The following is a 24,426-nucleotide window of genomic DNA, read 5'->3' on the forward strand; positions in this document are numbered from 1 at the left end:
TTGGCTAGAAAGGGGCCAGACTGAAGCATCATAGGATAGAGAGATGAATCAAAATGGAAGCAGGTGATCAGGAGGAGCCAGGGGGTGAAGACCCATTTTACCATGATGAAAGGACCTTGGGGGTTATAATAATTGGTCCAGGATTTCAAATAGGAAAGGAAAAAAATGGCATTGAGTTGTGTGCAATCCATTGCTATGTATCCAGTGGAGAGCCTAGCCAAGTTCCTTGACTCTGGCACTACAATCAGCATTTCCCTTTTCCACTGACTATCCAAGCAGTGCACGGCCAGTTATGTGCTGGAGTATCCAACCCATCTCATTGAAATCTGAATAAAATGAGCTAATCTGTGGACATCTAGAAAAAGTAGAGGTTCTGAAGATGCCAGCTGCAGATGTGCGGTCAGAGTAGTTCTTGGCAGGATGAACGCTGTGGCTCACCATGTCACACAACCACAAACAATGCCACCAACAATAGAAACCACTGAGATAAATGCTAGAAATTGAAGAATTCTTCCCAAGTCCACGACCGGGTCAGCATAACAAATCGAATAAGCAGATAAAAGGGGCTCAAGGGAACAATGTTGGTGACTTCCGTGATGAGAAAGGAAGCAAACAAGAGTGGATGACTGCAAAATTCAAGGTAAATACTGTTTCTAACATGGGTGGAGGCCAGTGTTTACTAAACACGAAAGATTAATATCAGAAGAGGAAGGAATTGTTTTTAATCCAGGAGGAGGTCATTGTGAACAATAGGGGAAGAAAAAGAACATGAGTTACGGTAGAAACCACTCTTAAAATGCTTCAGCAAACTTTACAACACCCACATACTCTTGTGCACATATCAAAGTCACACATAGACCACTGGGTGCTAAATCTGGCTAGGGTGTCACCAACTTCTTTTATGTTTCTATTAATTCATTTGAGAAAACAAAGCCACGTTATCGGCCTGTCTTCAGTCCTTCTGGATGTCTGTCTATGCTTTTTCTGTCATTTCTCAACTGTTTAAAATAAAATAGTATATGGTAAATGAGTTATCTACATATAATAATTGGTGAAACTATAGATTATCGTTCAAAGAGTGAGAAAAAGATATTTGTGTATTTAGATACAAGTGTGCACAGAAAAAAAAAGTTTAATTCCCTGTTAGTCCAAATCTGAAAGAAAACAGAATCCTGAGGAGCAATTTTTTTATTGTTTATAAGTCTCACAAAACATGTAAAAGATCTAACATAGAAGCAGAAGGTCTGTTTTTTCTTCTTTATAACTATGTGATCCCTTGCATTATACAGTTTTGAAAATCTGAAGTCTATGGTCACCTGTGGAGTCTTTGTCCATCACACAGAGAATATCCCAAGGGTCCAGGCGGAATATGACTGGCAGGCTTGAAGCGCTATCACCATGGTTACTGATTAGAGTTTTCCCAAATGCAAACACAGTTGTGCTAATTTAGCGACAGTGCTTTGCAATAGAGGCAATCCTACAGTTCTGACAGTGTTTGCAGATATTCCAGAGACAAGGATGTCACATATTCTCCTCCCTGCCTGTGAAGCTGGGCCATGGAGCAGCCAAATAAACAACGGCAGATTTGGAGACAGCAATGTCAGCGACTCCATAGTAATATGTGAAAATAAATTAGAAAAAATAAGGAGTTTGAGTGAAGATATAGGGGGAGGAATGCATAAAGGAAGGCAAAGGAGAGATGTGGCAGTCCCATCCAGGTGTCTGAAAAGCACCAATGTAGTCCCAGTCTCATGAGGGCCATATTTAGCTCTGAGCAGGGTACCCGACTCTATAAAGACAGAAGACTTCCTTGTGTCCAATTAAGAAAACCCTGAGAGTAGGTTATATTTAATAAGATTTTAAGAAATTTCTCTTCCTCAACAACTTCTGAGCATCTTGAAACTCCTCACAGTCATGAACAGAGCCATTTTTTATTTTTTATTTTTGCTTTCTAGAAATGATTTTGAACTTTAGGTCATGTACCTATCTGGGCCTGATAGATAAAAGACACACACAGTCTTATCTAATGAACTTGCAGAAAGGGACATTACATAAACATAAGCAACATTAAGCATCATCAGTTACTACCTTTCTGACTCATCACCTTGGCTTCCCAATCTCCCACCCCTCTCCTTCCTTCAACACCGACTGTGGTATTTCAGTCTTCTGTGTTGAACTCTTGTCATTCTCCACTTCTACTTTTGAATACACTGTTGTTGGACCATGGTCATGGTCCTTAGATGGCATCAGTGAATTCCATATCTGTAATTGCTCTCTCTGTGTTGGTGATGCCTAAGCTGTGTCCTCGACAGCGCACAGTCACACGTTCTCAGCTCTTTCTTGGGAACTGTGGATGACCTCTAGAGGGTAAGGTGTCCAAAATAAGTTTCAGAATTACTTTTCTCGCCACAAGCTTCCTGTTGTGTGTGGGGGGAAATGAGAGAACCAACTTGCAGGCCTCTCTCAGGAAGCATTTCTCATGTATTTGCAAAATCACCAGCTACTTTGGTCATACTTTCGAAAATCGCCCAGCAGCAATACATACTGCAATCATGGTGCTATCGTGTGCTGGAGGGACTTAGAGCAGGGAGTAAGAATTTCTTATACTGATGAAAAAACTTTTCCGGACACAGCTGTATGTAAACTGGGCTTGGAAGGTACCCAAGGCTCAGGAGCTCGGAGTTGAATTCATCCTGAAGGTGCCCAGGAGAGTCAGCATACCTTCTGGGCATGGCTGAAACACAGACTATGTGAGGGAATTAAAATGGCCAATAGTTAATTATGGGAAAGTCAACCAGTTGGCTGAAGCTTCAGTTGGGAGGTTAAGGAAATGATTTTATTGTCATGTGGGCAAGAAGCTTAAAGCAGTACATTAAAAATAATTCATGGAGAGGCATTTGATACATTGGAATGTGTTATTTTATAGGCCATGGACACTGAAAACATTTAAACAATCTCAGGTGTCATAAAGGATACCCATACCCTGTCTAAGGCTTACTTACACACAAATAATTTCTGACTCGGTTTGATTTCTGTCTGACCAACTGACACAACAGCATTTGAGAACTTCGGTTGTTTGGGATTTAACATTGTTTTTCTATTTGATATAACATTAAGTAGGTCAGTAAAGACCCTGAAGCCCTGTGGCCTTCATATAACAGGATAGATCAAATAGTTCTACAAAATAAAGGCCTGCAGCACAGAGTATTATATAAGTATAGACAACTTAGTACGTATAAAAGTAATGTGGACACACGAATATGCCCCAAACATCAGAGACCCAAAACTACCTATGTATCTAAGTGGCAACAAAATATAGTCACTCATTTGGGAAAGATGTGTGGTCTCTGTTCAAACCTTCTCATAACTGAAAACTAATTCAAATATTTTAAAAATGGTAGATAAATTGGTGTCAACTTAAATCATTTCTTCCTTGGCTTTTAAACATCTTGAGTAATTTTATCTTAAGTTGAGTATTTAGGAGGTTGCAACTCATTTATTTATCTATGATTTCCCAAAACAGAGAAGAATGATGGAAGTCTTTCAGCTTGAGATTCTGCAACAGAACATCTGTACAGGAAGAGAGGGGAGTCAACAAGAAGACTTCCAGTTAGCATAGAATAATTTTGGCTTGGGTATTGCTTTGTGGTTGGGTCAGAAAAACAAAGAATACAATTTAATATCTCAAAGAATTAGAAACTTCACAGGGTGCCAAGCTATTCCTACTTTATGTTCCTGTTTTCTCATTTTAAATAGCAAGAAAAACAATTTTTCATTTTTTTATTATTTTGTTCTACTTTTTAATCAAGTGTTTTGCTACTTTGGTATGTCATGGTGGACTTAGAGAAAACTAAGCTAAACACCAAAATTAAATTACTGTTTTTGTTTGTTTGGAGTTTTTGTTTGTTTGTCTGTTTCTCAAGACAGGGTGTCTCTATGTGGCTGTGGCTTTCAACACAGAGACTAGGCTGGCCTTGAACTCAGAGATCTGCCTGCCTCTGCCTCCCAGGTGCTGTTACTGCCCTTCTACTCATAAAGGAGGAGGCAATGATTACTGCATAGCAACAAATTAGCAGACATCATTGACACATCTCCAAGGGTAAAATGATGGCCCGTTTGCTCCTCTTTTGACTATTCTCAGGGTTTAAAGACTATATTTTGACCATAAAAAGAACTATTCTACTTTTTGTAGACATTTTTTTTTCCGTTTTTGAGATTTAGTCTAATTTTCTAGCCTAGTTGGTCTGAAACTCTCCATCATCCTGCCTCAGCCTCCTGAGGGTTAGATCATGGGTGTCACCAATGCTGATTTAATGTTAGACACTTAGGAGACTGCTTTCCATATGTGGTTTAGCATGTTGATTGCCATCTGTTTAGGTGATCAGTACTTGTTCTAGCAGGTTCTATAATGATATACCAATGCCACAAAACCATCCTGTCGTTGACATATTCATCTGGAAATCTATGAAATTTAATAAATAAATTTTATTTATTTCTAAATAAAAGAGAAGTAGTTGAGAAAAGTCAAAAATATCCTAAGTAAATGTAACCCAGGGGCTCTATGGAAGATCTTTAAAATATAGTCTCTGCCTGTAAACATATTTGTAAGCAAAATGGTTTAGAGACTATATATATATATATATATATATATATATATATATATATATATATATATTAACCCCGGGAACTTCTATTAAGTGTGTCTCTTTAGCATTTAAATACATATGAATATATTTATTTAATATTTACTTATTTAATATATTTATTCATTGTTTATATATTTAATAATTACTTATTTAACATACATATACAATATACACACTAATTTTATGCATTTAAAAGGTTTAGATGACTATATATATAATATTCTCCTAGGTTTTCCTTTAAGCTTAGATTGGAATTGATTGACTAAGCTATAGAACTTTTTTTTAAGAGCAAATGAACTCTGCAATGCAGTCTGACTGCTCATCCATAATTCAGGATCCCAGCCTAAAACATTATGCTCAGACAAGCACAAATATTGGCAAAGGTGAACGATTGAACTGTTCCAGTAGCAACAGAATTATGTCACAATCTGTGTGTGCAGTTGAATTCTGAGAGCGGGGACTAGAAATTAAAAGCAGAGAAAACAGTCAACAATATGGCTGCAGACAAAGTAAGCAGGATGGTAAAACCTGGTTGCACTGTTGAAAGCCCCTTGCTCTTTATTAGTTAGTTATTCATGATCCTGAAGTGAAAATAAAATCTGATGGGAGGGATAAGAGCGGGTATCATCTCCCTCGGCAATGAAAATGAAGGTTCTAGAAAATGTTCTTATGAATTTTTAACTTTGAAAATAGCAAATATGGCTTTACCTAAATTAGTACAAATTCATCTCGCCTCAAGGTAATTTCTTCATTTGTCTGAATTTTCTGGCCAGTGCTGGCAGTCCTCAGTATGAGGATCTTGGCCACTTGTCAGTACTTTGCAGTGAGTAAGCAGGGCTTCCAAATCCCCTTGACAGAGGACTCTTCCTTTGCCCGAAGGGCTCACCCCTTGTGGATGCAAAGCATCTTAAGGACATACAATGAGAACAGAAAGTGCGCTTTGCTGGCTGAATCAGCAGGTTTAACCCAGCAGATCAATGTGGCGGCAGACACCCGGCACGATCATTTTCACTTCCTGCCCTCTCTTCCTTCCATTGATGCCAGCTGGAGGTGACATTCCGCAGCAGGCTTCACACCCCTGTCCATCAATCAGCTAGATATACAAGATGATCCGTGCTTAGAAATGCCCTCTTCCTAAATTCCAAGGTTCAGCTTCTGTCATAGATCCTTCTGACTTTCTATAACTTTGGTGAAAAAGAAGAATGACTCACACAAGTACAGTCACTCAATTATATAACAAAACCACCAGTTTTACGGGGCACTCAATCAATAAAGCCATTAATGAGCTTCTGAAAAATCTAAACAACCAGAAAAATAAATGTGGCCCACCATGAAGCTGTTATTCTTCTATGAATATCTGAACAATTCACCATACCACAGCATTTAGATTATATCCCAAATTCCACCTAATAGACTGCATCCCTGAACTTTAAAACACAGTCCTGGGAAGGTCCAAGAGTTGGGGACTGGGTCTGTGTTTTGCAAAGAGAACTTAAAAGCATACAGACATCAAGCAGACCTGGTGTGGGGTAGAAATAAAGCCTCAACTCTTTCCCCTCCTTTACATATTTCTTTAAAAATTATATAACCATTAAGAAAAATAATAAAACAACATTAAAATATAAATATTTTTTAGTCTCTCTCATTCCCAATCAAGGCTTCCATAATAAGGACTGTCATTCACCAAGGACAAGATAAAGAATACTAAGTAGGACTGTAATCTGACCCTGCAGAAGTCCCCTTCAAATTTTTCCTCATCTGTTTTTATTGCCAGCATGTAGCCGTTAACAAACTCATAGGTGAATCTTCCATAACCAAAACAATCTTCTGCGCATTTTGATAGCAATCTTAATCAGTTTCCTTCCCATCATTTGTAAATGATGCCACCGGTGTATAATATAATTCAATAGTCTCTCCCTGGCATACGGGCAAAAACATACAGACAGAGGACACAAGTCCATCTCCACAGATCAAGATGCGCAACTCAAGTCTGAGATCATTAGGGCTGAATAAAGCCAATCAGAACTTTCAGTCTCTGGGGGTAGGAGGAGGTTGGGGTCCTGTTTTCAACCCGATCTGCTGTTTTGTTGAACAAGTATTCTCCAACAATAAGCAGGAAGGAGGTCCAACTAATACTGACGTCACAATTCAGTACAGACAGAGAAGCACAAGGTAAGGTACCTGACTGGAAGTTCTCAGTAAACCTAGGTCTCTGATTAGACCTGGAGTTGCTGGGACAGCATTGCCATGGCAACCCTATCAGACCAGCACTGGCATAAGTGATTTTGCAGCTGGACACTAAAGCAGACGTGTAATCACAATGAGCTCTATCTGTCTTTTCTTTGCACATAGAGTCCATGACATCTCAAGACAGCACAGACTTCTTAAACATGCTAAAACGAAAGACACCCAGACTATTCTCTTCTTCGCTGTAACTCTGTAAAGTTAAATGAACGACCAAGTAAATAGAAGACATGCTGAAATAAACTGATACTTTCATTCGTGCATATGTAAAACTATGTTTCCAGCTCACCTTGTAGCCTCTGCATCACGTTGGTAATGTCCCGATGGGATCTCGAAGATGCCCTGGAGGTTGCCATGGTCCTTCTTGTAGCATGGAACCAATGCCAAGTGTTGTCCCTCAGTGTGGGGTGATTCTACACTGCTTCAGATGACACGTGCCGTCTTGTCTATACCCATCGGCTCTCAGACAAACCCCAAGTACTCATGGTGATCAGCGAGGAGACAACATTTTCTCATGGTGAGCCACACGTTCTTCTTTTGTTCATAGAGCCATCTTTTGTAGACTCAAGAATCTGAAATGCAAAACATTTGCATTGTAAAAATACAATATGAAAAAGACTCACCTTAGTCATAGTGCAAAATGAGAACGTGACCTACTCCAACTCTAATGTCTGACTCATTATCAAGAGAAACCACTAATATAGAAAAGACTAGAAAGCTTAAAGTACTAAGTAAGTTTTAAAGTTGCTACGATCTGTAGTGGTTTGAATGAGAAATATCCCGCATAATTTTACATATTTATTGCTTGATCTTCATTTGGTGGTATGATTTGGGAGGTCATGGAACCTTTAAGAGGTGGGACCTTGCTGGAGGAAGAACGTCACTGGGGATGGCCCTTGAAGGTTAATACTTTTGCTCCAAGTTCCGGCCCCTCTCTCTGCTTCCTTGTATGGACGACAGGTGATTTATCTGTTTCCTACAACTGCTGCCATGCCAGCCCTTCCCTACCACGATGCATTTTGGCTTCTGCCTCCGGAACCATCAGCTAAAACCTGCCCTTTCCTCCTTAAGTTCCCTTTAGGTGTGTTGTTTTATTGCAGCAACAGAATCCCGACCAATAAAGCATGTGCTCAGATAAAATAAAAAGTGGGTCGCCTGGAACAAGTCAGCTGGTGAAACCTTGATGTTGAGAAACGTTCTCTGCACAGGAGAGGCTCACTTGCACGGTTTTCTTTTTAAAGTGTAAATTTACTAATTTATAGCATATTGTAATTGTTTTACAGACCCTTTTTGCATTGTTTCATTGAATACTCTCCAAGAAGGATATCATGCCCTAGCTTCTAATAGCAAGTTGATGAATTAACATATGACAGATAGGGCTAAGGGTGTAACTTTATTGGTAGAGTGCTTTTCTGTATACGAACAGCTTTAGGTTCAATCCTCACCACAGCATAAGCCAGGCAGAGCAGCTCAGGGCTGCAATTCCAGTGCCCAAGATATAGAAGCAAAAGGACCATACATCCAAGGTCATCATTGGCTACATAAGGAATGAGGGGTGACTTTCAAGGCCAGCGTGGGATACATGATATTATCTCAGAAAGTAAAAAAATAATAAGAAGATAATTATTAATATATTATTATATATATAATAATTTAATAATTCATAAATATATGAATTAGTTCATGATGACTATGGCTTCCAAATATTTTTATTTTAGGAGATAAAATTAGGAGTAGCTTAATTTTTTTTCCTCCCAATTCAAAATGATTCTAAAGTAATTAGTAAAATCAAGATGGAGCGAGGTAAGCATACGGGACATTGTCTATCTAACATCTCTCTCAATTCTCTGCTTTGAGGGTGCAGTTGATTACTCTTATTCTGGGTGAAAAAGAGGTAGGCAAGTAGTTAATGAAACCCTGACATTGAGAAATGTACGGTGAACAAGGATTTCTTAACCCTGAGGTGAGCTGAACCAAGTCTTGCTGTGAACAAGATAATTAGAGAGAAGAGTAACGACTTCAGAGATGGAAACTCAATAAAGGTTATGCTAAGGCCTGGGTTCAGCAAACCTTCATGGAAAGTCGCTCTGCATCTTCCGGAAATGATAATGACAAAGGAAACAGGAACGGGACTGGGAGAAAAATGACAATGGCCAAATCAAAAGTCTAAAGCAAGCACAACGCACACATGTGTGGAACATTCCACTTGCTTGAAGGGGAAGAATAAAGTAGGAGTCTCCATATGTTGTAAAAAACATACAATGAGTGAATAATGGATTGGTAAGTAATTAAACACAATGACTAGTTGTTATTTTAAGTGACATTATAAGTACTCATATATATTGATCTCTAGTTGGAATGTATCAATGTGAAACTGGTCATATTTTTTGGAGACAACTGTTGGAAAAAGGGAGAAAAACATACACATATGTTCAGATATCAAAAGGGTGTGTTGAAGAAGAAGAAGACCTCACTATCTGTTCACTCCAATTCAGGAGACCAAGACCCACTGAGCAGTTTCAATTGTCAGGGAGACAGAGGCTACTGGAAAAAATATGTACAAGAAGTAAAACTCAGCCCTTGGCATCTTATAGATGAAAGACTTACTTCTCAGTGGACGGTTCTTCAAGAGGTGAGGGGAAGGGGGGAGTAAATAACTCCATATAACCATGCACCAATGACCTATACCTCAACGTAATCACATCTCCCAAAGAAAAGCATTCCCCCTTCCTACATACAAGAGCTGCTGTGAGAAGATTTCCAGGGAACCTCATAATTCACCCCTTGAAGTGTTAGAAAATCTGGCTCCTCGAGTGCAAGGATATGTAGCTCCATGATCTGCATCCATGTTGTCTTACCTATCTAGACTCTACCCACCATGGGTATACCCATTGATAGCCTTATACGTAATACAAACCAGAGGTGAAGGAAGAAATTGGGTTGGACTATAGCTCAGTACTAGGGCACTTGCCCAGTTCATGCAAATCCTTATTTTATGCCCAGACACTGAGGAAAAAAATAAAACAGAAATTTGTTTCAACCCAGCTACCCCACACCTGTCCCTGACCAGCCCAGGCATTCACAGAGGATTAAGGCAGCCCCATCCTTTCTAATCAGGATTGTAGAATTAAAAGTTGTGGGTTTTTTCCTATAAATCACTGCATCACCTGGCATCTCTCTCTCTCTCTCTCTCTCTCTCTCTCTCTCTCTCTCTCTCTCTCCTTCTTGTTCATACCCACGTCACAAAAAGACCAGTCCTAGAATGATTGATCCCACTTATTTCCCCACAGCTTCTGTTCACATGTCTCCAGCTTCCCTGCCACAGCAGAAGTCACACTCTGAAATCCTGGAGCTCAGGGCAGAGACTACAAAGATAAACGTGGCACAGGACCTATTTTTGCAGAGTGCAGAACATAGTGAGAGACGGAAAGTAGAAGAGACAGCTTTTCCAAAATCCCAGGAGTAAGTATGAGTGTAAAGCTACGGAAACACAGAAGATGGAGGCGAGGCCAATGCTGGGGCTCTGGAATGATGCCCTGAGAAGGATTTCACATCTCAGCTGAGTCGGAGTGAACGCATCAGGTGAAAGATGAAAGCTGCTTTCCAGGCTGCGCCTGGCTTCAGGAAAGGGGTTAGCAAGAGAAACAGCTTGGTAACTTAGTACCGAAGCACTGTGCTCTGGTACTTGATTCTGAAGGACTATGCTCTGGTAAGTGATGCTGAAGGACTATGCTCTGGTACGTGATGCTGAAGGACTATGCTCTGGTACGTGATGCTGAAGGACTATGCTCTGGTACGTGATGCTGAAGGACTATGCTCTGGTACTTGATACCGAAGGACTATACTCTGGTGTAGAAAAGAGGGCAGAGGCCCTTCATGCATATTCAGAAGGGTGGTTCTGGTTCTCACCAAGAAGCCGGTAAGAGTCCTCTGGGCCAGAATGAGCAGATAAAATTTAGAATTACAGCTTCTAATGCCTGTATTATGTTTGAGACTGGATATCACAGAGCCCAGGCTGGCCTTGAACTTGATTTGTAGCTGAGAGTAACCTTGAATTTCTTATCTTCCCACTCCCAACTCCCAACTCTCTAGTATTGGGTTTATGGATGTGCACTACTATGCTTCATTTATGCCATTCTAGGGATCAAAATGACAACGTCATACATGTTAGACAAGTGCTTTACTGACTTAGCTACATCCCCTACCTGGCACTGTTTTCAAGGTTCTATTTGGGGTGGGTAGGGTTAGAAAACCCAGGAAGCTGGGTAAGGAAGACATCTCAGGAATAAAGGTGGGAGATGGATAGAAGAGGCAGTGATTAGAAGATAAAGTTGAAGAGATAAGTAGAAAGTGAACTTTACAAGGCTTGATGAAGGGTCAGCTAGGAGTAGGCAGATCTGGGACAGCCAAGAGTATGAGATCTAGGAAGATGCATTCCCAAGGTAGACAGACCAGACCAAGGGGTCTTAGGAGACACTATGGATTCATGGTGCAATCAGTGGTATTCGGGGGCATCTTAAATCCCTTTATATCACTTCTGTAAAAATTCCAGGCCTAGCTGGGCGGTGATGATGCATACCTTTAATCCCAGCACTTGGGAGGCAGAGGCAGGCAGATCTCTGTGAGTTCAAGGCCAGCCTGGTCTGTAAGAGCTAGCTCCAGGACAGACACCAAAGCTACAGAGAAACCCCTATCTTGAAAAGGCAAAAAAAAAATTCAACCCTATGAAAGAAATAGCCTTACTAATGACTTAACCCAGGACCCCTTCCCTGGCTGCCCCAATACATATTGCTTTAGCAGTAATAAGACCTACGAGGGTAAGTACATGTTGGCTCGTCCTCATGACACCATAAGCTTACTTCACTCTAACAAGGCTGTGAACATCACCAGTACAGGGACTGGAACATGTCAGGTTTTCTTTCTGTAGTGCTGGGGATGGCACCTATGACCTTGTGTGTATTAAAAACTACACCCTAGTCCCAGGACTTCAGCTTTTCTTGCCTTCCCTTCTCACGCATTGACAACAACTATATTCATGGACACATGATGAACATCCAATATTGATTTTTTAAAATTATTGAATCAAGTGCATAATATTTTGTGTCTGTGAGACAAGGCCTCCTCACCAAGCCCCTCCCGCTCTAGCACAAGAGCTGGTGCAACATCCTTCCTTGGTCAGGGCTAAGATAAACTATTTCCCTTCCATCCTTTGCCTAGGTGCAGACACCCGATGTTGTGAAATTATGCTTTTATTGCTTTTGACTGGTACAACAGGGTCATATGATTGATAAGAAACTTCAAATTAATGAAAAGGAAGTCATTAGAAAAGACTGGGCATTTGAAAATACAAGGTTAAGCTCTACTTGGTGGCAGCTAGGGGTTGAGTTTGGGGAGGGTCTTGCATGGGGAGTTTCCAACGACAGCTTGTCAAAGAAGGAAGTGCCAGAAAACTCACGGACTCTGGCAAAGGAAGCCTTAGACCTGACTCCTGTATTGTTCACATGATCTCTGATGTGTTCATGTGTATGTGTGTATGTGCTGATTAAGTATGGGTGTGTGGTGTGGGGTGGTGTGTGTGTGTGTGTGTGTGTGTGTGTGTGTAGGCTAAACTCAACATCTGGTGTTCATTCTCCACCGTATTTCACTGAACCTGGAGCTCATCAACTCAGCTAGACTGACTGTCCAGAGAACCCCACAAATCCTACTATTACCATCAAGTACTGGGATTTTAAGCATGTACCATGATGTCTGGCTCTTAAGTGGGTTCAAGAGATCCTCATGCTTCTGTAGCAAGTGTTTCACTGACATAGCCCCACCCTGTTCACATAATCTTAAGGAGAAAAGACTTCTCTGAGCCTTTGTTTCCTTACCTATAATGCAGAGCTAACGTATGAAGATTTGTGTTTAATTTTATCCTGCTTAAGTTTTAGAAAGATAAACATAGGATTGGGGTTGTGACTCTGTGATAGGCCATTTGCCTTCTATGGGTAAGGTACTGGGTTCATTCCCAGCACTGTCAAAATAAATAAAGAGGCACACATGTAAGTAACATTCAGCATGCAGGTTCAGCAGATCACCTGTTCCTCTTTTTCTTTCCTTTGCCTCATTTTTTTCTGCCTGTGATGTGAGAAATCACCCAAAACTAGGAAAGAGTTCCCAATTGTGTTTGTCAAAGGTGGTATAGTGATGCCAGGAAACTATGGACTCGTGGTCCTTAGGCCCTTGAAGAGACTGTCTCTGTAGCAACGGTTATGAACATGAGTTGTCTACGCACATCATGAAGGGCAGGCAGGTCCAGTATCACTGTGATCTATCTCATTTTGCCGATGTTATAAGGGCAGTTTTCAACAGATGTAAGAGATTATGAGATGAGGAATGTGGGCATGGGAGGTATGGCTAAGTTATTGGGATGGACCGGAAGGATGTCAATGGGTTGATGGACAGAAAGGACATCAGTGGGTTGTATGCCAATTGATAGGACAGCCCCTGCCCCATCTCCAAATCTTCCCAGAAACCATTGAGATTCACCATGGCTAAGTAACTACCTTACTACACAGAGAAGCAAGATTCCCATATTCACTGTTTCACAGAAAACATGTAATAAATTATTTGTGAGGGATAGTAGTATAATATCTAGCCTGTCTGTGTAGTCAGCAAGGCAGGCAGGCTGTTTAGGGAGCAGAGCAGGAGGTGACATCAATGACAAAGTAGAATGACTTTATAAAGTGGCCGCCCAGGTCAGCGTGGGAACAGCCACCATCTGCTGGACTGATGTCGCAGGGGGCAGAGGCACTTTAGCCTCTGTTCTTTGGATTCTCTGAGTGCTTCTCTCCTCTCAACACCAGAACCAATGGAAAGCCCAGTGGCGAGCTGTCACGATGCCACTTTTCTGGCCCCTGCTCAAAATGCACAACAGGCTACTCCAGCACGTTCTTATCTGTGCAATAGAAAAGGAATAAACTGAGGAAAGCAGCAGGGGAAATGGTGCTGGATCACAGGGACTCCCCCCGCTTCCATCCCCCCCCCCCCACCCTGCCGACCAGTGCAATACAAGTAGCATTTTTCAGTTCTAGGCAACATCAGCAGCAAAGTCCAACCAGGCGAGATGTCACTGATTTAGACCCAGAGGTCAGGAACTGAGACCATAAACACATAAGTAAGTTTATAATAGCTATGACTACTCGTGAAATGTCTAGTAATATTTAATGTAGAGAAATCCATGATTTAAACTGAAGTTATTCTACTGTACTTTCTAGTAAAGTCTGTTATGGGAATAAGTTCAAGATAATGCACAATTTTAAATGCAATTATTTTTCTCTGCCTGCCCATTTGTACTGGTATGAATTAATAAGCAGTAAGGTGGCTAAAACCAGAAAAGGACTCCCCTGGGTTACAAAGTAGATTGCTAATGTATGCATGGAGGCTGTCTGGAAAGTGCCGCTCATTTGTCATGATTAAGAATTACTTGGGCTAAGAGGAAGAAATGATACTTTTCATAGAAAGATAAGAACAAAGTGATTGCAAGGCAGCCCAGTTGAAAACCAGTGGCATGATCCAACCTTGGTGAATTTGAGCTCAGAGTACGAAGTGCACCTCATGGCATCTGCCACCCTTGTTCCTTACTTTGGCTTACACATGTATTTCACCCCTTGCTCAACCTTAGTTCTCATTAGATTCAACCACAAGGAAGCACCAATATTTAAGAGGAAGATGTCTGCATGAACGGGTCTTGAGTCCTGTATGCCAGCCAGTCCCAGGCAGGCCACTGGGAGTGGCAGCCAGAGCTGGAGCTGCGAGCAGGCCACTCACCTTGCCTGGTCATGAGCTTCTCTGGTTCTGCCCAGTCATACCTCCTCCTCCTCTGGCGCTAGGTATACTGGGTAATCACGAGAGTGCAGGAGCCAGTAAGGCAGTCAGCAGCAAGCAGATCTAGGTGATCTTGAAATGGCAATCTAGCTTTTTCTGAATCACACTCCCTGGGAGTAAGAGAAGAGCTCATCCTAGGGGACAGTGGGGACCCTGAGACAGCTTGCAAGGAGTCCTTAGTTTAAAAAGATACAAATGAGGCTGTGACCCCCAGGCTAAGCAAATGTTCCTTAGTGACTAACACTATCAGTCTGAAGATTTTTTTTTCATCTTCAACTGAAAGATATTAAGTTAGCAATGACCAGGGCACATTTTGTTCTTCGTCTGCCACAAAGTAATGCAAACAGACATCAGACACAAGAAAAATAGATGTGCATTTTTCAGTTGTGTGTTCCAATGTCAGGAACTTTTATCCATATTAATAAATTTTTTATCATGGAGAATAAAGGACCTCAAGCAGAACAATCCTCATGACTCACAGTTAAATCAGCATTTCAGAGAGATGTAGGTCATATTAATAACCTCTGCTTGATTGAGAGTTGTGTTTTCTACTGCATAGGTCTGGCTCCCATATCAAATGTTGACTTAAGTCTTTATCAGGTAGACTCTCCTTAGGTCAAGGGGAAGATAAGTAGGTCTTTAAAAATAATGTGTTTGGGGTTTTTGTAGCATTCACAGGATATTTTCAGATACATAAAAGTTTTCCTTCCGAAACTGAAAAGCTCAGGAAAACGCGATGCGGGGAGCTCGGGTTGAACAGTTGATATTTCTCACTAGCACAGGCCTGATGCGAACCGGACTGGAGCTTGAAGTATCAAGCAGTTACAGCAAACGCAGCCTCCTCTCTCAGTGGCGTTTCCTTGCTGGGCCATAGAGGCTGCATTTTGCACTTTTAGCCCTGCCCTTTGCGATGCACCTGGCTCCCCGCGAACCGCCATTTCCCAGGACTCCTCCCTCAGGGGTGCAAAGCCTCTGTGGAAAACGTCGTTTTGGAGAGTAGATGAAAGTTATCTTGCCCTCTAGTGTAGACTCTGCCTGGAAGCGACTGCACCAGGGGAGTCTCCTGGGCCTCCACGCAGTCTTCAAGCCTTAGGCTCCCGCTACCCATCTTCCCTCACCCAGCCCTTTCTGAAATAGTCTGGGGGTGGAGGAAGGGAGGGTCCTAGAATTTGTTCGACGCTTGCATCTCTCATCTGACAGTAGCAACAGCGAGGACCTTAACAATAAGAGCGTCGCTGCCTGCTGTTTGGGCATCTCTGGAGCCCAGGGGATGTGCAGTGAGCGGAAATGACAACTCGGAGAGCGGGTATTAATAGGAATATGTACGTACGAGATGCAAAGAGGCTAGCCAACCTCCCTATCGCCTTCTCCAGGAGTGCCACACACGTACACACACCGCCGCCACCCCCTCTCCCTGAGGTTCGCGGCGCGTCAGCGTGCAAGCACAAACTTGCTGCAGTGTGTTGCCTTGCACCTGTCATTCCTCCATCTCTCTCCTCTCTGTCTCTACCTTTGCGATTTACCTTGTTCCGGCCTTATTCGGGTTCCAAGCAGCGAGGTGACGCGCGAGCGAACGCCTCCTTCCAGCTGCGTGCGGCTCCGGGTATGCGCTGCTACCCTGGCCGTGTAACCGGGGCTCCGGTGCTGTCTGCAAGGGCTGCGGGAGCCAGGATGCCCTGGTGACAGAGTACAACAATCCCAGCCCGGTGTGGGCCGGTGCTCCAGGCTGGCGCACACGCACTGCTCTGCGCTGGCTGCTGTTGGCTCTGCCCTCCCTCCCTGCCTAGAGGATCGGTCCCTCCTCCAGGCTGCACACCAGGGGGTTAGGCCTCCCCCACCTCCCGCCCCCTGCAGCTGCTGCTCCTGTCGCCAGCTGAGGTCGCCCTGGCGGGGTTCAGCTTCTGAGCACCCGCCCAACATCCCCCCCTCCGCACGCCCGCCACGCCCCCTCCTCAGCCCCAGGATGTACAGGTCACCAGGCAGAGCTGGGGGCGGGGACCCGGAGGCGCTTTGCCAGAGTCTCCCTACCTCCTAGAAAAGCATGGTCACTCTCTGACAGCCAGAGTCCATCTGTGACCTACTCACTTTCTGCGCAAGTCTTTGCCAAGGGGTCCCCTTCCTGGGGGACATGGTTGTCTCAGCAGCTTAGGGATGTGACATGACACTGGCTGCTAACTTTTGCCCACGTTTTCCACAACACACCTGGCCTTTGAACATAACTTGCTTGGAATGGCCCTGAAAGTTCACGGTGGTTCCAGGAAGGAGAGACTTGAAGTTTCAGGAGCACAGATGCCCGTGGGCTCTTCTCCCGCCTCAGAGAGCATCCTAACTGTTGAACCCCGGGCTGTCAAATCAGTCATATGGATGATAGGGGACTAGGCAGACTTTCTATTTTGCCACTGTAGATGTTTGACATTGTCCTGCTAATTCTTGGTTATTCACAGCGGTGGTTTGGGACCCACTGTTCACGGGGCGGAGCCATTACAATCCTTCACCAGCCCTTCTTCTGGTGCAAGAGAGCCCACGTTGCCTAGGCGCCTCAAGAGATTTATTTTGTTGTGGTGTGATGGTTTCCAAGCAAAGTCAAACACGGCCTTTTTTTCACCAACAATGAAGCTCAAGTCCAAAAGGATTACAGTCTAGTTGGAGCTCTGTTGCAAGAATCTTAGAGATAGCAAGAACTCACTAAGTTGTCAACAGAAGCAAAGTCGTGTTTGTTTTTTATATTCTCCGAATGGGTTGCTTTACAAAGCAGACGTGGTTTCTCCTTGTCAGTCACCTGCAACTATATTCCCCACTATTTACCTTTCATTTAGGAAATACATACACACACACACATACACACACACACACACACACACACACACACACACACACACACCTATATATCCCTTTTTCTAGATCCAATCAAAATAGCAGCAGCTGTGATGGCTGGTTCTGAAGGTCAGTTTGAATTCTCTAGATCAGGTTAGCCTGTGTAGCATAGCTGTGTGGGATTGATTTGATTTTTAATTTACCCAGCCCGCTGTAGGTGGGAGTACCATTCCTCAGGTTTGACCCTGTACTATATAAAGTAAAGACAGAGCGCTGAGCTAGTGAGCGGGCAGCATGGTTTCTCCTCTTGACTGTGGAAATGGTGTGGCACCTGTCACTAGCTCCCGCCCCTGTGACTCGCCCGCGATGGTGGCTTGTAACCTGGAAATGTTTGCCAGATGAACACTGTCCCGCCCTATGCTGCTTCTTGCTGGCATATTTGTCAAAGAAACGGAAACAGTTTTATCTATTATTTCCTTTTTATTTTATTTTACTTAGTTATTCCAATTTTGGAATGAAACTCCAAATCAGCTAAATCAGGGTTCCCTTTCCCAGAGTTTCACTTTATTTATTTGTTTATTTTGCAAAAGCAAATACTTTCCAACACAATAGGTCTGATTTCTTTCTTTATTTGCCAGAAATCTGCCACCAACTACATTCCTATCCCAGAAATAAACTCTAACTGTAGAACCTTATGGTTTAGGATGTTTGGGTTGAAGGAGATAGGAGTCTGAGCTGAAAACCCATGCATTGCCCACCTCCACCTCTCCCTCTCACTGCTCGCAGCAATCCTGTGGGGACAGCCACCAGAGCCTAGTTGTTCCTGGACAGCATACTGCCCTCCCAGGTGGCCACCAGAGGCCTGCTCCTCAAAACGGAAACACCTAAGAATTCTTGGTTCTCCCTCTTGATCACCATAGACACAGAATCAGTGTGCCTGGCTGGTCCTAAACATGGAATAAGAAGATGAACTACAGGTGAGATCGTTGTGTTCAGGGCTTAGCTTGCCCAAGAAAGAAGACATTTAAGATGAAACACAACTCCAAGTAAGAGAGAGTCCTTAGTGGCTCCTCACCTCTCTTCTTCCAGACCACACAGGAATGTTGTCCACGTGTGACTCATCCTGACTCTCTAATTAACTGAACCATGATCAGCTCAACTTCAGGCCCCACAAAAGGAATAAGGTCATTTTAGACCTCTGGGAAGGGCTTGTCATTTTTGTTCAACTAGGGAAGGCTGTTTGTAACTCCATTTACCCAATAGCCATTGCTTACACCACACACAGCACCTGGCTGAAAGGGTGCTGAGCCCTGGGAACTCTGTGGTAAGCCAAACCTAAGCTGGTTCTCGCCTTAGTAGGATGTGCAGGGTAGCCAGGGAGAGGGCAAGATTTGCTGATGCTGATCTATATACTTATAGAATCCCATTCTCCAAGGAAAGGCAGGTGTTGCTATGGGATCTCCTGTTTAATTTATCTCAGAGATCATTAAGACTTTGCTAGGGAGATAAAACTGAACCAAGACATACAAGGGAACAGTACTACTGAGGAGAAAGAAAGCTGCAGCCCTGAAATGGGGGGGGGGACTTCAAAGTTGAAAACTTCTAATGGCAAGCGATATTGCCCTTTAAAATGACAAGGGATGGATATGTGCTTGAAGCCATGAGAGTATTTTCAATAGCTAGTGGGTGCAACAGAATTAGATTTGTACTTTGAGCTTCTCCTGTAAGATGGAAGTGGGGCCGGATCCATGAATGTAGACCAGTTAGGAGAGTCCTACAGTTATCCTGTAAAGACTTACATCTGTTAATAGGATGATGGCAGTAGGGAGAGTGGATGGATTGATCTGAGAAAGAGAAGAGAGTTTATAGGGCACTCGATTGTATACCCTCTCTCAAATTGTTGCTGATATGGTAGGGTTTGGAGGTGGCAGTGGGGTTTAAAAGGTGGTCAGGTCACGAGGGTGGAGTCCTCATGAAAGAGATTAGTGATTTTGTAAAGGGGTGTGGCCATCATGGGAGCTGTCATGTAAGAATACAGCAAGAGGACAGCCTCTTTGAACCTGATATTGAATTTTCAAGATCCTTAATCTTGGCCTTCTCAGCCTCCAGAATAGCAAGGAAGGATGTTGCGGATAAGCCTCCAGGCTATGGTATTATTACAGAAAAGCCCCAGTGCTGCTCTAAGGCATAAACCCAAAGAAGTTAGAAAAGTTGTACTTAGTACAGTGTTTAACGTCTTGGATTTGGAGTAGGGAGGGCCTTGTCCTGGCTCTATCATTAACTGGCTGTGTGTTGTCAAGCTGGTAACCGCCTGTCATAGATTCAGATTTTACAAACCTATGATTCAACATCATAATAGTGCCTTGTTCATAGAGCTCTTATGGGGACTCGATGAGCTAAGACCTGGAACGTTCTTAGTTCCCCAGTGTCTGGCATGTAGTCAGCGAGTACAAGATGTAATTAACAGTATTATCAGAAGTATAGTTATTACTGTTGTTGTAGATGTTTCTGAAGTTGGCAAACCAAGGCAAAACCATCAGTTTCCTCTTTGTAATAGCCAGATGGAGCTGGGAATCTATACCTCAAAATCAGAGCCATCACAATATGATCAGCCACTGCCTTGACGGTCACCTGAGTCTCTCCTTCATCAACTGAGACTGTCCTCCATCATTTCTTTCTTTTCCGAGTTACCCACTGTGTATAAAATGCTCCTCACACACCACTGCAGCTTGGCCTAACATCCAAGAGCATTCTAGTCCAGATTCACTCTAAATCCTGCCTCATTCTGCCCTAGACAATGTAAAATACAGGTTACTTTCTATGCCAGCATGAAGTCAGCAAGTGACCATTTGATGTGGGGTTTTCCTCTGTATGCTGTGATTGTCATTAATGAATAAAGAACTGCTTTGAGCCTATAGCAGAGCAGGGCGGGGCAGAGCAGAGCTAGTCAGGAGGACTGAACTGAATGCTGGGAGAAAGAAGGGTTCAAGGCTTCAAGGAGAAGCCATGGATCCACCACCGGAGATAGAGATGTACTGAAACTTCACTGGTAGGCTATGACCTCGTGGTGATGCACAGATTAATGGAGATAAATTAAGATAAATGGGTTAAATTAAGATGTAAGAGTTAGCCAATAAGAAGCTAGAGCTAATGGGTCAAGCAGTGTTTTAATTAATACAGTTTCTGTGTGATTATTTCGGGGCTAAGCGTCGGGGACCTAATAGAGGCCTTACTCCAACAGCCATTTCTGTTTCTATCATGTATGTTTTGAGTAACTGGGCTAATGCCTTGGGGGAACTTGCCATAGTTTAGGAAAAGATGCTGTTTATTTATCAGAAGTCCTACCATCGGTGTGTCTTGGCCCCAATGAGTATGCGTCTTTGGTAACACGTGGTTTTTCTCCTTCCTTCTCCATTTGATCTTAACAGTCTTCAAAACAGATTTGTTTGAAATGTTCAGTGAAACTAAATAGAGCAGTTCCTTAGTGTTTTAAAGGCAAGGGGGTAGGGCTCCACCACCAGTCAGGGGCTGAAAGCAGTTATCAATAGTCTTGATCTCTTTCAAGAAACCAGTGTTCCTCTTTCAAGGCAATGGTCTCAAAGGGAGACACAGCCATGGAAAATGTGGTTGTATATAAAGCCTAGGGAAGTGTTTTTCAACCTGTGGGTTGTGACTCCTTAGGGGTCTAATGACCCTTTCACAGGGATCAATCACCTAAGATCATGGGGAAACACAGATATTCACATTATGATTCATAATGGTAGCGAAATTACAGTTATTAAGCAGAAATGAAAATAATTTTGTGGTCGTGAGGGGGTCACCACAGCATAAGGAACTGTATTAAAGGGTGGCAGCGTTAGGAAGATCGAGAGCCACTAGCCTAGAGGTTCTCTGGATTTCAGGCCACACCCTCAACCAATATAATGACTCTGAGCTTGTCTCCTTAGCAGACCTGGCCACAGCCAGAAGTGACTGGTGTCCCATATCTCTGATTCCCCTTCCTCCACGATCAACCTGATCTCCTAAATGGTTCTCTTTAATACACTTGTTGCAGCCAGGCTACAGATCTCAAGAACCTAGAGCAGTCATCTATATAGGCAAATACAAGCAGAGCAAATGACAGCAGTCCCACCTTTGAAGGTCTAGAAATGTGTCGGTCAGGATCATGAAGGAAAGCAAGGCAAGTTGAAGATATGACCAGGGATGTGGGTGCCTAGGATTACTGGGAAAGGGGAGGCTCTCACTCTTGTGGGGGCCTTCAGCTTTCAGGAAGCAGTACAGGTGCATGAAGACCTCTGCAGCTTGCTGCTGCCACCCAGAGGTCAAGACACTGCAACAAATGCCCGCCTTCACAGCTATGCTCTGCATTGATCCTGCTGTGACCTACATTGAAGCTGGAGGGAAATTTTCTCGGCTGTCCCCTTCGCCTTCTGAATCTTTCAAGTAGGCATGACAAATGTAAATTTCATCTAACACCGCCCCCAAGAGGGGGAGGCTGAGGAAATCCAATCCCCAGATTTCTGGCTTCTGAGATGCAGGATAGAGAAGAGAAATGAGTTTGTATAAAAAGCTCTTCCAAAAAACACCGCCCTGCAAGATGCAACCTGGAACTGAACAGGTTTCTCGTAATGTTAAAATTAAACCTGAGAAATTTCTTTCAAAAGTTGAATGTTTTTAATATGTTATAATTTCATTAAAATTACCTTCTAATTTTAAGTTAGGGCTTTGCAGCTAGTTTTACAATGAGTTCAAAGCATGTGATCACTCGCTCACTCAAAGCAGTCAGTCTCAGCAATCCCTGTATAATTTACATGATTTCCTCAACTACAAACCTCCCTGTACAATCCTGCAACCCCATTCTGTTAAGTTTTTCTGACCCAGCAAACCTCTCCGCCAAAGCAATAATCCAAATCAGACTAAATCAAACCAAATTAGAAAAGGCCCAGGTTTAATGGGTGCCAGTACTCCTGGGTGGCCCTCCGGGAAAACATGGAGAAGGGGAAGGAGAACCAAAAAGACCATGTGTTTGATCTCTTGGGGACAGCTTAAATAGCCTGTGGGAGTGGTCTTGACCCTCACTGGGGAGGGGTCACCATTTGGTGGGCTTTCTCGGAGGTGAAGTTTAGACTGAGGCAATTCCCAGGGGAGAGGGCTTGAAATGGAGCTTTCCACCCAACAAAGAAGCCCCCAACCAAACATTCCAGACATTTTGGATAAAGATATTAGGGGCTGAGGTGACGCTTCCAATCAAACATTCTAGACTCCTTGGATAAAGGGGGGCCCCTGACTCAAGTCTGGCTACTTCCTGCAGACATGGGGCAATGTGGGAGAGGAGAGTATTGGGAGTTGGTGGGCTCACACTCAGTGAGAGTTGTGGTTGGAGAGGCACCTGGTTTACTGCCATCTTGAAGACCTCAGGCATCTGTTCCTTGAGAGAGATAAGAAGGCAGGTGTCTAGGAGAAAAAAAATATATTGTTATTATTGGTCCTATGAATGGGAAGAGTCATTAACTGCCAAAAAAAAATGGGACAGAGAAGTGCCCTGGTTGTACAGGTGAGGCACAGGTGAATAAGTGAGACACGAAAGTAGATATGTCCTTTTAAAACCAGATTTTAGTTGGTTGGTATCATATTGAGCCCAGAGAATGGGCACCAATGGTGGAGTCCCAGGAGCTGGTGCAGGTGTTGGCATTGTCTGGAGGGTGCTTTGTAAGTCGGTCTTGGCCCAGACAGCAGGAGTGACCTGTAAAATATGCTTGAAAATGGATGGAGTTAAAATAGGCTCTGGAGACTGTCAGGTTTTTGTTTTGTTTTGTTTTGTTTTGTTTTGTTTTTACCAGACCTGATTTCTTGATAAAGCAGCAGACCTTTTCCCAGGAACATGCAGGTATCTATAAGACAACTAGAACAGCAACATTTTAGAAGACAAAGAGAATTGGGAACTCTGAATCTTTGAAGATACATCTGAAACCTGTTAATCCTGGACTACGAAGCCTATGAAAGAGGCACACCTGTCTGTATTTTAGTAGAAAATTTAACAAATGAAGTAATGAGTTACTAGACCTTAAGTTATTAAGTGGCATTAGACAGATCTGGGAGAAATGAACGAGCCGAAATGAGACAGTGTTTTTACTGCGTAGGCAATTCCAAGTCTCTGTAATAGTCTTTGGCGAACACCAGTCTAAGAAGCAGTACCTGCTGTTAGCTGCAGAGTCCAGGAGACCCAAAGGTTTTTCTGTTGGGGGAAAGATTTAGTCTACCTGTCTTGGCAGAATGAGATGATCGATCCCCCAGAGAAGCATCCAAGAAGCTAATGAAGTGGAAGGCCGCTTTTTGCTGTGTGGGTGGCTTTGCCATACCCAAAGGCAAACCTCAAGGTGGAAGGTCTTCTGTAAGCATGTATCTTCTTGGAGGAGTTATAGGATGCTGCAGGAGCTGGCATGTCTCTATGTTAGAAACTCTTTTGTTGAATGCCATGCTCTCAGATCTGTGAAGGCACTTGAGAATTGGATACCATTATCTGTTAGTTATATTTAAATTTAGACATATATTTTACCCAATTAGTTATAGCATACCAATGGTAGTAAATGTAAAAATGTTAAAAATAATATTTTAGTAAGTTAAAGAATTTTGGAGGTAGAATGTCTCCTTGGTAGGTCCAGCACATGTGAATACTCTTTCCCAAGATGGTGCTGAGGTCAAAATGGAGGCTACCCACATGTTTGTATTTTTTTAGGACTGTTGTAATCTGGAGTTACAAGTTTTACAGATCTTAACACATACAAACATACACACAGAGAAATAAGACAAGTATACTATGGAACAAACACACATACACACATAGACATAAAAGCAT

At 43.0% G+C, this 24,426-nt stretch overlaps 1 protein-coding gene across 1 annotated transcript in view; it reads right to left on the reverse strand.

The window, feature by feature from the left end:
* Syne1 (spectrin repeat containing nuclear envelope protein 1) overlaps positions 1-16,475 on the reverse strand; it is a 477,339-nt gene extending 460,864 nt beyond the window's left edge. Inside the window, exons 1-2 of the mRNA XM_087912026.1 lie at positions 16,280-16,475; positions 7,180-7,462 (exon numbers count right to left, since the gene is read on the reverse strand). Of these exons, the coding sequence (XP_087768152.1) occupies positions 7,180-7,246 (67 nt within the window). The 5' untranslated portion in view covers positions 7,247-7,462; positions 16,280-16,475. The remainder of the gene's footprint in view (positions 1-7,179; positions 7,463-16,279) is intronic.
* Positions 16,476-24,426: the final 7,951 nt, after the last annotated feature.

This window comes from Myodes glareolus, chromosome 1 (genome assembly GCF_982192425.1).
Source record: "Myodes glareolus chromosome 1, mMyoGla1.1, whole genome shotgun sequence".
NCBI lineage: Eukaryota > Metazoa > Chordata > Mammalia > Rodentia > Cricetidae > Myodes > Myodes glareolus.